The 16,011-nt window shown below is 39.9% G+C and overlaps 1 protein-coding gene across 1 annotated transcript in view; it reads right to left on the bottom strand.

Annotated features, from left to right (window-relative positions):
* MBOAT2 (membrane bound glycerophospholipid O-acyltransferase 2) overlaps window positions 1–14,639 on the bottom strand; it is a 100,024-nt gene extending 85,385 nt beyond the window's left edge. Inside the window, exon 1 of the mRNA XM_081314094.1 lies at window positions 14,437–14,639. Coding sequence (XP_081170220.1) covers window positions 14,437–14,508 — 72 coding nt within the window. The 5' untranslated portion in view covers window positions 14,509–14,639. The remainder of the gene's footprint in view (window positions 1–14,436) is intronic.
* Window positions 14,640–16,011: the final 1,372 nt, after the last annotated feature.

Raw genomic sequence — 16,011 nt, 5'->3', positions numbered from 1 at the left:
TTTTTCATTTTTTTTATTTTTTTTAATTTATAATTATAATATGCTGGTGATGACCTATAAAGCCCTAAATGGCTTGGGTCCGGGATATCTGAGGGAACACCTGCTGCCGGCATCACGTTCCCTTCGTCCAGTGCGCTCCCACAGGGAGGGTCTTCTCAGGGTGCCACCGGTAAGAGATTGCCGGCGGACGACACCCAGGGATAGGGCCTTCTCAGTGGGGGAACCAGCTGCCAGTGGAGCTGAGGACTGCCCCCGACCTCCGTTCATTCCGCCGGGACCTGAAGACCTGGCTCTTCAAGCTCTCTGGCCCAGGCTGAGGATTAATCTTATTTTAACTGGGGTTTTATTTATACAGGGACAAATATAATTTTTTTTAAAACTTGTTTTTAACTTTTGTATCTTGGTTTTTAATTACCCTGTAAACCGCCCTGAGTCCTTCGGGAAAGGGCGGTATATACATGTAATAAAATAAAAATAAATAAATAAATAAATAAATAAATAAATAAATAAATAAATAAATAAATAAATATCCTGCCTTTCTATACAATATTGTTGAGTAAAGCAATTTTTTTATAAAATAAAAAATCCTGCCAGTAAGACAAAGAGTCAAAGGTCAACTAGATACAGGTAATCCATGACTTGCAACCATTCATTTAGTGGCTGCTCACATTTAAAATGGCAATGAAAAAAGTGACATGACCAGTTTTCACGCTTAACAACTGTTGCAGCATCCTCGTGGTCACATAATCAAAATTTGGGTGCTTGGCAACTGGCATGTATTCATGACACTTGTGCTGTCCCAGGATCATGTAACCACCATTTGTAACCTTCCCAGCCAGCTTCCAACAAGCCAAGTTGGGGGGGGGAGCCACATTAGCTTAATAACTGAATGATTCACTTAATGACTGCTGTGATTTGCTTAACAACTGTGGCAAAAAAGTTCATAAAAGAAGACAAAACAGAAATTTTGGGCTCAATTGTGATTGTAAGTTGAGGGCTACATGAAATGTTAGTGTTCTTTTAATGGCCATCATCATCATCATCATCATCATTAAAGGTTGAGTTTCAAAATCAGGGGAACACTTGAAATCTTTAACCATTTTCTTTTATCTTACAGAAGAGAACAAGTTTGGAGCAACAGGGGAAAAACCAGACACAGGAGAGGATGCTAAGTTATCCATTCAGAAACATTTTTTCAACCACAGTTGTTCCTGTGGACTTTTCAAACACCAACCAAAGAGGGAACTCAAGATCCAAACAAGCAAATGGAAGATTGGCAGGAGTTTGAAATCACATCCAATTTGAAATCACATCCAAGCCTTGGTGGAGCAGTGGGCTAATGCCTCCTTAAGTAACACCAGCTGCCTGCAATTATTGCAGGTTTGCATCCCACCAGGCTCAAGGTTGACTCAGCCTTCCATCCTTCCGAGGTAGGTAAAATGAGGACCCAGATTGTTGGGGGCAATAAGCTGACTTTGTAATAATGCCGCTGGGGGGGGCGCGAAAGCCCTAATAAGCAGGCATATACATAGAATGAAGGCTATTGCTAAGCACATTTGATTTGTGCTTAGATTGTAAGACACCCTGAGTCTTCGGAGAAGGGCGGGATATAAATGGGATTACAATTAAAAAAAATTGCAACCTAATAGGGTTGTTAAAAAGGGATTTGATTTAATGTTAGAATTCCCAAAGGTTGCCTAAGGTTGCCAAAATACCTGCTGATACCTCTTTTGGTACACTACAAGTGGCCAGCCATAAAGAAAACTGCTAGCTTCCTTACAGCACAGTGGAGTATTTTTGGAAATAGGCAGGCCTGTTTAAAAATAATTCTGGTATACTAATACTTTATTTACAAATATGTCCTTCCCTTCATTGCCAACTCTTTTGTAAATTAGGAAGGCCTTACCTCAGAATTATTTCAAAAATTGATTGGTTAAGGTTTATATCCTGCCTTTCCACGAGTAGCTCACCATTCCAAACATGCATTCAAGTGAAATCAGGCAGGACATACATGAATGAATGAATGAATGAATGAATGAATGAATGAATGAATGAATGAATATAAATCTCACACCAAGCCATCACTGGTATTAAATAGCATTGGAACTCATTCCTACACTTTGTCTGACTTATTTTGTAGTGAGATGTTAAATGGTTAAGACAAAGAGCAAGCGTAGCAGTGAACTCTGGTAGTGATCTTAATTTGAATAAAGATAAAAGATTTAACATAATAATTTTACCAAATATTGTACTTTCAGATATATATATATATATATATATATATATATATATATATATATATATATATATATATATATATATATATATATATATATATATATATATATATATATATATATATATATATATATATATATATATATATATATAAGCAATTAAAGGTGGCAAGATTCTGGCTTATTTTTTCAAGCTTTTTCAGTATAAAAGAGACAAGATTTATTTTGTTTTGTGAAAAAAGTGCAGGCATCAACTGTTGATAAATCTGAACACGGCTACTGCATTACACCTCTTATGAAAATGAGAATTAGCTCTTTATAATTTGATTTGCCGTGCCAACCCAAGGCTGCCTCTGTTTAGAGAAAGGGAAAAGAAGTTCAGAAGAGAAAGCAAAGCTTGAACATGAAGGAGCTATTTGAAAAAATCACCAGGGGCTGGAATTTGGAGTCACTTTCTATTAATTACATAAACATGAAAAGCCGATCCCTCTGCTTTATTGGCTGTGGAGTTCTGGAACAGAATCCTTGGAACACTGGAGAGAGTGGAATTATAACAGTCTCCTTTTGAATTACAAGACCAAGGACCGGATCAATAAGACCATTTCTAGGATTGCCCAAATATTTTCCACTTCTATTTCTTCCCATACATGCGATCATCCCAACACAGAAAAGGAGACTATTTCAAAATATTACAATGGTTTTCACTGACAAGAAATTTCTCCTTGCAGAATTTCTTGCAGAAGCAGACTAAAGATACATATTGATCGAAACCAGATGCTGCCATTCATAAGACATTTAATTAACCCATTTCAAAAGTGTGACAGTCAACCAGAGGTTGGTAAATCTCATACAGGAAGTCCTCACTTAGTGACCATTGTTTCAGAGACCATTCAAAATGACAACAGTGCTGAATAAAGAGATTTAGGATCTGTGCCCTAAGTACAGGTAATCCTTGACTTATGACCGCAATTGAGCCCTACATTTCTGTTGCTAAATGAGACATTTGTTAAGTGAATTTCGCCCCATTTCATGAACTTTCTTGGCACAGTTGTTAAGTGAATCACAGCAGTTGATAAGTTAGTAGCCTGGCTGTTAAATGAATATGGCTTCCCTATTCATTTTGCTTGTCTAAAGGTCGCAAAAAGGAATCACATGACCTTGGGACACAGCAACGGTCATAAGTATGAACCAGTTGCCAAGCGTCTGAATTTTGATCACATGATGATCCTAAGGTCGTAACTGTGAAAAACTGTCATAAGTCTTTTTTTTCCAGTGCTGTTGTAACTTTGAACAGTCACTAAATGAACTGCTGTAGGTTGAGGACTATCTGTTCAGCCATCACAGCATCTCTGCCGTCACATGATGAACTGAGGTGCTTGCAGTCCATCCACCCTTACAACCACAGGGTGCTACTGCAACTTCCATCACCCGCCTATCTCTCCTCCACAACACCAGGCCCACCAGTGCATGCACAGCTATCCCAGTCCAGCCTTCTCCCCGTCTAGGAGGCCACAGGCAGTTACAGGCCCACCAGTGCCCACAAAGTGCCCCACTAAACCTCACTCTTTCTCTGCAGCTGCTGACATTCTCCCAATCGTTCGGAAAAATCTCCTTCTTGCCTTCCGAAGGACCGTGAGAATGGTGCCTGCTTTTGTGGCGCTTCAGGAGCCTCCATCTGAGAAGGCCACCTCCAAAGGAGGCTTCCAAAGCACCACAATGGCAGGCATCATTCTCACAATCATCTGGAAGGCTTCTGAGAGTCCAGCTCCTGTTGTAGTCCTTAAAGGTTACCTGTACAGCCTTTAAAACCCTTTTTGTGGCCTCTGGAGTCCTTGAGGAACATGCTGCCAACATTCAGAAGCACAAATAACAATAGCACGACTTTCTGCTGATTTGGGGCAAGGCAGAAAACAAAACACAGCACGGTTGATGAGCTCTCACTTTGAAAGCTTTAAATGTATTAAAAAAATAATCTTTCCCACTCCAAAAAGGAAATTCCATCCTTTCCAACTATCACCTGCTGCTCTTGGTATGCCAAACAATAATTTTATTAGAAAGTACAGCCCTGCCCACAGAAAACAAATGCTCACTTTTGAATAAAGTGAGTCAAACTGTTGTTATCTACACTTTATTAATTTACTGATTAAAATCACATAGTTCTCAAAGTGGCACTATCCTAAAGAGACTAGGGTGGCATATTTCACGCTTTCTTGCCCTCATTTTAAGATGCAATTTCCTCCTGTTTGAGCAAATAATATATAATACCTCGTATTATTTTACAGTTTTCTTACTCTTCAGTATTTAGGTGTTCTTGCTTAGCAATTTGTTCATGTGTTTATTTCGCTCTAATAAAAGCATTTCATTGCGTTTTGTTGTATAATTATATCACATACCGTATTTTGGTTTCTAAAACCAACACCCTAAATAGATTAAGATAGTAATCTTGAAGTCCCAATATTATCAAAAATTGCAGTTGACACCTGAAAATGTCAACATGCAAATTTGGTGTCCAATGGAGATCTGTTCAAGCAAAATTGAAGGCCATCTCTGCCAAGTCATAAAGGAACATGACAAAAATGTTATTTCTCTTCACACAGCTGATCTGAGAGAGATAAGGGACTGAGAGCAACACTCTCTAGCAAAAAGCAGTTTTCAAAAGAAATCTAATTGCGTCCAATTCAGACAATTTGCCATATGCCAAACTTTGGATGACTTTAAGTTTTAATCAACTGGCATAAAATACCACAGTTATTTGTACCCAATCTCTGCCTAAGAATTTAGACAATACACTGTATTTTCTTAGGATATTTATTTCTATAATCAGCCTACCATTTATATGTTGGAAGTGGCTACTTTTAAACACAATTAAATAAGTCTATCATAAGGCTAAGATTCTGTAACTGCTCTTCCCAGTTGTAACCTATGTCAGTGAAAGCTGAAGCCATCAAATCTGCTGAAAAAAAATGTCCCTTTGAATTTCAGTGCTATAGAAAATTGACTAAGAATACCTAGGAAAAGCAAGAAGAACAAATCTCAACACTAGATTCTGGAAGCACTAATAATGAAGCTAAAACTGAAATATTCTGGACACATAACATGATAGAAAGAGACATTGGAAAAAAACCAGAAATTTTTGAAAAATTGAAGACAATAAAAAATAGATCAACGGAAGACTTAATTGTTTAGACCCAATTAATGCTGATTGACAATCAATCAATTGCATCCATCAGATCACAAAGATGAAAATGAGCAAATAAATGAATAAATCATGTCTGTCCTCCCAAGTTATGATTCTTAAAAATACTTTTTGTTTTTACAAAAATCATAGTTATTGGAAGATTTTTTAGAAATGGTCACATACACTCATAAATTACTTTAATAAACTTTGGAGCCTGCTAAATTCTTCCACAGAATCCTGCAAATATGGAGATAATTCTGTCCTTACTTAAACAGCAATAGCATTTGGACTTTTCATATTTAAAGCCCTCTCTAAGGGATTTACAGATTCAGCACATTGCCACCAACAATCTGGGTCCTCATTTTACCAACCTCGGAAGGAGGGAAGGCTGAGTCAACCTTGAGCCAGTCAGGATCAAACTCCTGGCAGTTGGCAGAGGTAGCCTGCAATATTGTATTCTAATCACTGTGCCATCATGGCTCATTTAAATTTGGTCCCAGTGCCAGCAGCTCTGGAATTTGATGATTTCCTCATCAGAATATTTCTGAAAATCAATAAAGAAATTAGATGGACTATTGTAGCCATAAGCAGTGAAATCGCCTAGCTTACAGAATGGGTAAAAATGGCTGTAATTATATTTAATGGAAGCCAAGGAAGCAGAGATCACAATCAAGTAAGTGTATTAACCTAGCATTAGACCAGGCAGAAATTCAATATGTCATCTACAAAAATGATCTTCGAATACTTTGTCTCTCCCCTTTTAAAAAATTATATTTTTACACTACATTGCAAACTTGAACATGAAATTAACTGTTCCTACCTTGCATAGCTTGCTGTAATCCATATTTCATTCAAAAATATGGAGAGAGGAGTAGAATACATATTTTTATACATTCCCAACAGAACCCATTTTAAGCACTCAAATAACCTAAATTAAACACTCCCAACTCTAGAAGCAGGAACAGAGATACATTTCTACCTTCTGAGTTCTCTAAAATGAGACGCCTCAGTTCAACAACAACAAAAACGTAAACTACCATTAAAATTTAGTGATGCTATTTCATTAGAAATATAATGGTGAGTTGTGTTTGTACATAAAAACATGTTTTAAATGAAGTTGTCAGTGCTAAGTTTTGTTAGTAGTCAGCATTTATAACATTTGATTTAGCTGTTGGTTTTAAAAACCATATGGTGGGGGGGTTTGTTGACAATATAAAACCAACATTAATTCAAAGTCTGCCTTTCAAACCTGGAGGGGAAAATATGAAGAAACATAAACACAAAACACTGAGATGCATTTTGCCATTGAATCCCTACAAATCTCAGAAATTCATATACAGGTGATACACACAGACAGACAGACAGACAGACAGACAGACAGACAGACACACACACACACACACACACAAACTGAAGACACCTCCACTTTTAGACAACCACTGTAGAAGGAAAAACCAGCAAGTATACTAATTCTGTAATTCCTCTCCAGACAAGGAGTGAACTTGAGATTGCCCACATGTGCTCCATATAGTTGTTCACTGAAAGGAGTCCACAAAAAAACAGTCTCTGATGAGTTTAGAGCTCTGAGAAGCAAGGAAATAGCCGTGTTGTCTTGCTCCAACCACTACTGGCACTGTTAAAGACGCTGGTTTGGTATACTTTCTTTTCTAAACACTTTTAGAAATTGCTTGTTAATCGCTTTTCAGCTATTAGGAACCTATGGGTCAATGTGTTTTGCAGCAAAATAAGGGTTCCTTCAATCCTTGGTGAAAGAAACCTAATACAAGTTCAACAACTTAAAGAAAAAACCCTGGAATAAAGAGCCAAAAGGTGAACAAAATACTGATTTTTTATAAGCTAAAGGTATAAAATGTGAGCGTGTGGAGCTGACCCACGCACCCCGCACCTGCTTACCTTGCAGCCAGGCCTCTCCTCGCCAGCCCACTTCTTCTGCAGTGTCTTCAGCAATCAGGCCTGCATTTCACAGTTACAGGACTTGCCGGAAGGCCTGTGCAGCCAAGAACCAAGCTATGGATTAAATTCATACCTTGGTTCTTGGCTGCATAGGCCTTCCAGAAAGGCCTGACTGCAAAATGCAGGCCAGAATGCAGCTGCAGAAAGAAGCTGTTCCTTCGGCCCCAGAAGAAGTGGACCGTCTGGGCTGGGCTGTCGGTGCCAGAGGTGAGTAAAACATCCCCCCAAAAGAAGACATTGTACCTCTTTTGGAGGCAATAATAACAAGACCCGGTCTTATTTTCAGGGAAACACGGGTAGTTATTGACTTACCACCATTTGTTTAGTGACCATTTAAAGTTACAACAGCACTAAGAAAAGGATTTATAACTGGTTCTCATTTTGTACAACTGTTGCAGCCTCCCCATGATCAGGTTATCAAAGTTTGGGTACTTGGCAATTAGCATGTAGGAGAAGAGAAGGCAGAGCCAAGAGAGGACTCAGCCTAGAATCATTAGGTTCCCACAAACAGTACAAGTCCAGTCCCCTTTGAATTCCGTTAACCCTATCTTATACCAATTTAGTGCTGATTGTTAGTTGACCAGATTCTTGGTATAAGTTTGAGCAATAATCTCAGTCAAAGGACAAAGCGGTGTTCTCATATATTCTATTAGTATTAGACCTTAGAGTAATCCTGTATTACTATTATTTAAATCAGAAAGAACCCAGTTTGTAACAGAAACGTCTAAGCAGATTATTTCTGCAATATTAACCATGCCGATTCAAAAGGCTGACGACATTCACAAGTTAACTAGGAATCATGTTAAATTGCTCCGGCTAATAAACACTGCAAATTAGCCTTATTATACTAAAACGTTATTGCTAAAATTTGCCCATTTCTCACACATTTTCTTCTGGTGTGCCATTAGTGCTATAGCAGGTGAAGGGTAAAGCTGCTATATGAGCAGAGAATAGGAGAGTATTTACCTTCATAGGAAATGAAAGTATATGTTTCATGTAATTTGCTTCAACGCAAAATGAAACAATATCAAATTTATATGGTAGCCTATGTTGTGTATACATTATAAAAGGAATGCTTATTATTAAGCATTCCTTTACAGTGAAGCTAATAATTCTTTTTATACCTGCTCATTTTAGTGTAAATAACGTAATCCTTTTCTTAGAGTGAATATATTTATTCCCTACAGCCAAAACCACAGTAAGTGATTCTATTACATCTGATTATTCCTTGTAGCTCACTTTTATAGCTCTAGGCCAGACATGTCAAACTCGTGACGTCACACAACATATCGGGACTGTTTTGCCATTGCCGGCAATGGGGTGGGCACGGCTTCCACTTGACGCATCCAGCCCACGGGCTGGCAGTTTGACACCCCTGCTGTAGGCAGTTTTGACTTAGAACTCTTCTTGTCTTCACAAACTAAATTCAAAACTTATTCCCAGTTTGAGATGGAAGATTTAGACTGCCCTTGCCCTGATCTCTAGAATCTATAATAATGACTTCTGTCTGCCACCACAAGATTAGCAGCTGTAGGAAACCTCTTGTCTATCAGAACAACCCATTTCTATGGCAACAAAAAAAACAGCAATGCCAGAAGATACTTTTGCTTGCTGCAGTCATGGGGTCAGACTAAACAAAGTCAAAAACATGGACCTACTGACCCTTGGAGCAAAGAAGTTCTTCATGCAACAAAGACATGACAGGTGATAATAAAAACTGGAATTTCTCCAATTGTCCCTGAAGGTAGTTGGGATGTCTCACGATTAATATCAAACAGGTTGGACCGCACATAGGTCACTAGGTTAGATTCTTAATGTCTGTTTTCATATTTCAGGGGGAAAATCCTACTGAGTTGCATCTATAATATTAGTCTACACACTGAACAAGACATATTACAGTATATGATAAGAGAGAGAGAGTTTAGTGTAGTGTTAAGGCATAAGGCTACAAACCAAGCAATTGTGCATAAGAGTTGTGCCTTAGGCAAAAAAAACCAACTGCTGGTGACTTTGGGCTAGTTAGCGTCTCTCGCTCTAGGAAGGTGGCAATGGCAAACCACTTTTAAAACTGCCATTAAAAATGCAGGAACTTGCCCAGGGTCAAGACTGATTTGAAAGCACAAAGGAAAAAAACAAGATAATAACGGAATAGATCTACAATGCTGAAAAACTGTATCACTGATAAGCATGTATTGTATGTCTGTCCATGAACTCTCTGCCTTTTGAACACACTTCAGCAAGAATGGAGAAAACACTGTATTATTTCTGCCTATTTCTGTCGTCTACAGTTTCATAAAGAAAATCACTAATAAGCATATTCTTAATGAAGAGTTAAGCTTTCTCCATTGCTATAGCCAGATTACAATAGAAATAGAACTTTAATTAAGATAGCACTCCAAAGTATATTTTATCTTTAAAAAAGTTAATCACTCACACGATTCTGTGCTTTCTTGTCTTTCTCATGTGGCACTGCAGTTTCAGAATTTCTTGCTCAGTTAAGATGCTTTCTTAATTTCCCACCTTTCTTTCAGATTTATTTTATATAATGAAAATAATTCTATATCACTTTTCTGAGTACTGTTAAAACAATGTATTCAATTCAAAATAGTCACATAGTACAGCAATGAAATATATTAAAAAACATTAAACCAATAACCATTTAGAGGATACATTAAAAAGATGCAACTTGGCACTTTTTCAGAAAGTAATAAGAGTAAGCAACTAACCTGAACTCCAAACATGTCCCATTATGTGTGAGCAATTTAAGTTAACATCTTTTTTCCCCACATGCCTGCTTCTCCTGTAATCTTAAAAACCTGCACAGGTTTATAAGGATTCTGCAAATGGGAAAACATACTACAGCAACTTTTTCTTAATGTACCCACAACATACACTCAAAATATTAAATATGTCAAAAAAGTTTGGGGATACAAAATAGAGGAGAAAAAAATAGCCCTATAGAATACCATAAGGCAAACAAACCACGGTGTCAAACAGGTAATCTCTCCCTCTAACCACAGTCCAGTAGAAAAAGCTTGTGCAATCAAAATATAATGTTCCAAAACTTAATTCTGCAGGTTGACCAGAAGCTGTGGCCATCAGGATTAAAATCTGCCAGTAAATCCAAAGGTAATAAAACTGCACCTTTTCCAATGTAGACCATCAAAGTAGTGACAATTCTATAACCTAAGCAAAATTTGATTTAACTTGTAAGATAATTTTTAGCCTAACAAAGAACTTGAATTATAATACTGATACAGTACTGTATAATATAAAGTTAACATATGAATGCTAAGCTTATTTTGTTGCCCAAAATGACAAAGTATGCTTAGCATACTGTACATCCTTCAAACCAGAAAAAAAGAATCAAACCAGATGTTCAACTTCTATTTTAAAGTCAGAGACAAGCCCTTCATTGCAATTTTAGATATCAAACAAATTGCAAAAAGGAGAAGTACACTTCAAGTGAACTGGAGAACTTTTTTTTAGCAAATGGAGAAGAAAATCACTGAGCTTTATATCAAAGATAAAAGTAAGACATCACTACTCATTCTTCTCAGTGCCACCCCGAAAATGATTAATATCTTTCTGGACTGCCCTCTTTTCAGCACTGCAAGTCATTCCATCTACTCTTTGATTTTGATTCACTCTTTGCAGCTTCAAAATGAAAATAATTCAATCAATGCCATATCCCCTCAGTTATTACTAACTATAGACCACTGCCATCTTAATCATGGCAATATAAATCTTTATTAGCTGTTCATAATTGGTTTTCAGCATGAGTAACTATTCCCCAAAATCAGTTAATGGAAGAGACAGCTTAAGTTACAATAAAATTATTTGTCCTTTAAATCTTTACCTTGTTGTTGCTGCTGCTGCTTAAAACAATGGAGAAATAAAGATATAAAGGAAGTAGGAATTCAAGATAACAAGTTTAGGAAATGAAGAAATAACAAACCATATGCATGCAAAATCAGGAACAAGGGATGCTATTGCCCAATTGCCTATTAAAAATGGCCCCAAAGATAGCCAAGGATACCAATAAAATGATGTATTGGAGTTAAAGGATTCAGTACATGAAAATGTACAAATGGATATAAATAAATAAATAACATTTGAAAAATAGCCCTAAGAAAATTCTATTTATAGTGACATGTGGAAATGCACATCAGGTGCGTTTTATGCAGAGAAGTGTCACAAATGTAGATTTAACTCAAGACTTGCTGAGACTTCTTCTAATGAAAGTTTTAAACAAGTTCTTGGACAGTAAATAAAGCTATCTATTTTGGACAGTTTAAATATTGCACTCAGTATCATCATAACTGTTAATTATATTTCAACAGTCATTGGAGACGAAGAATTATCATACATCGGTCCACCATAAGAAAATTTTAGAAAGTATTTTAATATATTTATCACAAAATTTAATTCTATCCAACAATATTGACAGAAAATACTGCATAAGCAGGGCTACTGGATCTAGGCCAGAGCTCCCCAACCTTTCCGGCTTGGCGGCATGGAAAGAAAGGGAGGAGCAGGGAAATGTGCACGCACGCAGCCCACGCATGCATGCACAAATGGGTGAGCAAACAGCAACAGTGCTGGAGTGAGTGCCCACACAAATAGGTTGCATGCACCCGTAGCAGCGTGCTGGCACCTGCATGCAGGCACAAACAGGCCACTAGCGCCCGCGTGATGCTGATGGCGGTGCTAGCACCATGCATGTGCAAATGGGGCTGCTAGCGCCCACATAGCGGCACTATGAGTGGGGGGAGGCTCGCCAGCTATTCCCATGGCCTGGTGGCCAAGAGGCCAAGGTCCAGTACTGGGCCGCAGACCATAGATTGGGGACCCCTGATCTAGGCAGCAAAAATCTAGATGAGGAGCAGTAGATGGTAGCAAAGAGATACAAAAATTCTACCTCCCACCTGCCATCTAGTGGTTATCCAAATGTTTGCAAACCTGATCTGTTGGTCCTACTGTAAACGGCTTTTTGAACGGTAGTATTTCTGCAACAAATTACAAGCTCAATCTTTACTACTGAAAATTTTATTTTCCACAACTGCTTTGTTATAAGAAATAGCAATAAGATAGGTGTATGAATAATATATACTCCCTGAACGCTCAGCAGACAAATATTAGTAACATCCATACTGATATTAGGGATAAAATGCTAATACACTCACACTGAATGTTCCTGTAAAGTATGAAATGTTTTTCACAAGACATAGCCTATTGTCTGAAAATCTAAACTATGCAAATGCAACCTAACTCAAGTTAAGCGTGCAGGAAAAAAGTTGCTCAAACTTTTTCAATATTAAAAAAAACATACAATGCATAACATCCATCCAAGCTAAGGAGTTTGTGGCTCCCCTGATCTTTGTAAAACTACTTTCCAATGAAATAATGGGATTTAAACATCCTAATATTTCACAGCATCCCTCAGCAACATTCCCTTGTGGGAAACCAACCCACAAGTTCAGAGAATGAATCTCCACCCTCTTCCTACACCCAAGCTAAAGATATTTGCTACTATCACAAACATTCCCTTATGTATACACAGTGTGATTTTTCCCCCCAAGTCATATCCTGGGGATTTCATTCTTTCAAAAATATTTTTTTGTAAGAAGCCAGTGATCTAGCTATTTACTTGTAAATAAAATGGCAGCTGAATGTAAAAGTGATTCAGTCCCACTTTATTCAAATCACATTATAGGAATTTTGCTTTAATCATATAAATACTACTCAGAAAATATTGCCACAAATTGCGTTATTTCCCTACACGTTCCTTTTCTTGTTCTTCAATGTCAATGGCTTTCTTTAAAATGTTCTTTATATTGGTAAATACTTGTTATCAGAAACAGTTTGGGATGAAAAGAAAGATAATTTTCTATTTAATTTTCCTTAGTAAGATCACATCCATATTGGCTCCCTGTAAACATTTTTTAATACAATGGAAAACCTAAAGTAGTTTAAAACTGTTAAGATTTTCACAGCTATCGTTTCTCACTGTGTGACAAAATGTACCACTTTCAGTACACATAAATGCAATTAAAATGCATACTAATTTTGCTGTGAATTTTAATCATCCGGAACAGGTAGAAATTTGATTTGTGTGCCTGTTTCTGGGAGATAGCTAACTTGTAACATTTATCAACTTCACAGCCACCTAGCATTTGCATCTTTTCCTATTCTCTGTAAACATCAGAATACATTACAGTCATTTAAAGCTACACAGTAAGTATGCGCTATTCATACAACCTTGTCCATTTATTAACCGCAAATTGTTAAAAGCTCTGCAAGTATCTAGCATCCCAATCTTTCCCACGCAGCCGGGCAATGAAAAGTGCCACAATTACTTAAGGCCAAACTGATACCTATGAAATCCTAACCCTCAAGAGGATGATCAACAGGAAGGAATCTTATCACAGGTTTTAAAGGAGCCTGGATTTCTCACCACTAAAAACACAAAGTCGAGACTTTGGGTTCCAAGGATCCAGTTTTAAAATCTGTTCCGATTACCTGTCTTCAAAGACTGAAGTAGGCTATTTTAACTTCCACGTTTGCTCCGCACCTGAGCAAACAAGCCAGGTTAGCCATGACATCTCTTTAATCACGGGGAAAGGGTCGAACGGTAAGGCAAGCAAGCCCAGATACACACACCCTGGGAACATGATGACTCCACGTACAAAAGGACGAATGCGCCCATAAATCGCGACCTCCTCATCCATACACCACGCCAGACCTCCGTGCACAGTTCGGCCCAGAAAAGGATGAGCTTTGCAACCAGCACACCGATACCCGTCGATGAATTTAGCAAGGTTGCTAACTTCGGGATGGGTGCAACCTGGGATGCAACTGTGAGACAGCCGGGGGGGGGGGAGAGAGAGAGAGAGGCAGGAAAGGCTTGGAAATCGCGAGGGGGATGGGACGGCGAGGCGGGGAGGGGTCGAGGGGGGGCTCCATCCTTCGGACCGGCTCGCCCCCCTCCCCCTTTTTTTTTAAAAAAAAAGGAGCTGCTTCCCTGCGCGCGCCGGGGCTCCTCACCTGGTCTATGGGTAGCCGAATGGCGTTGCTGAGCGGCTGCAGCAGCGTGGAGCCTGTGGTGCTGGTGGCCATGGCGGAGAAGGCGCTCCCCCCTCCCCAAGCCTGGGGCCAAGCCAAGATGATAAAGAGCGAGAGAGGGAAAGGGAGAAGGTCCAGCGGCCGCCACCGCTCCCCTCCCTTCTGCTTCAGAACATCAAGAAGAGCGGCAGCGGCGGCAGCGGCGGCAGCAGCAGAAAGGCAGAGGCAGCGCGAAAAAAACGCCCCAACCCCGAGTGGCGGCGGCAGCGGCGGCGGCGTGACAAGAAGAGGGCAGCAAAACTCGCCCGGGCAAGTGACGGCTTCCCTGACCAATCCCGAGGCAGCTCCGGCCCCAATCCATCGAGAAGAGGCGGGACCGATCGACCCACCCCCACCCCCCCGACCGAGGCGGAGCCCGGCGGCTGCTAAGTGACAGCGCCGGGATTCAATACTGGCGCTACTCTGGTGTTGCGTGATGGGGGGAAGTGTGGAAAAGGCGCCCAATGGCCGGCTAGCCGAGGTAGAATATAAGGCAGCCTTGGGCTCGGCCGCCTTCCTCGGCAAGACGGGGCCGCTGCTTGCGGAGGCGGGTCAGGCACGCTTGGCTGAGGCGTCCCACCCTCGCCCACTTTGGAATAGCACAGATTGAATGGGAGGCTCCCCAGCTGGGAGGGAAGCAGAGTCAGTTTAAGGAAGGGGGGGAGGGGGGGCGATATACTATTTAAATAGGAATGTCCCCGCTGATAATATGTAGATATAGAAGGAAATATGTAGATATAGAAGGTTGACTCAGCCTTCCATCCTTCCGAGGTAGGTAAAATGAGGACCCAGATTGTTGGGGGCAATAAGCTGACTTTGTAATAATGCCGCTTGGGGGGGGTGTGTGAAAGCCCTAATAAGCAGGCATATACATAGAATGAAGGCTACTGCTAAGCTTGTAAGCTGCCCTGAGTCTTCGGAGAAGGGCGGGATATAAATGGAATTAAAAAAAACAATTATGGGAGGTGGGGCAGTGGCTAATTCATATACAAGGATGGCTGGTATTGTTATTGTTATTAATATTATTATTACTGGTAGTAGTAATACTATGGTTCATCGCACAGTCAGCCAGATGCTAAGCCTGAAATTGTCATTTATATCCGCCTATCAAGTCCTTCCCGAGGACCTCAGATAGACTGATGTTCTTATTTGACAGTGTTAAAGGTATCATCTATAGCAGACATGTCAAACACAAGGTCCCGGGGCCGGATCCGGCCCGCGAAGTGGTTTCATGTGGCCCGCGAAGCCATCCTGGAAACAGTGAGGGAATGACCCCCACTGCCTTGGCCCTGGCCCAGAGACCCTCCTTCTGCCAGAGACCCTAAGATCCGTCCTGCCCAGGCCCTCATAGGCACCCTTGATGCGAATGATGTAGAGGTGGCCATGCCCACCCAGTAGGCCATACGCACTTTAGCCACGCCCACCCAATAGGCCACGCCCACCCTGGCCATACCCACCCGGCCCCCCGAGGGTAACTGCAATGCTGATGCGGCCCTCAGTGAAATTGAGTTTGACACC

Source organism: Vipera berus (assembly GCF_964194415.1).
Source record: "Vipera berus genome assembly, chromosome: 1".
NCBI classification, from domain to species: domain Eukaryota; kingdom Metazoa; phylum Chordata; class Lepidosauria; order Squamata; family Viperidae; genus Vipera; species Vipera berus.
The sequence above is the reverse complement of the archived record's forward strand: the minus strand, read 5'-3'. Positions and strand labels throughout refer to the sequence as shown.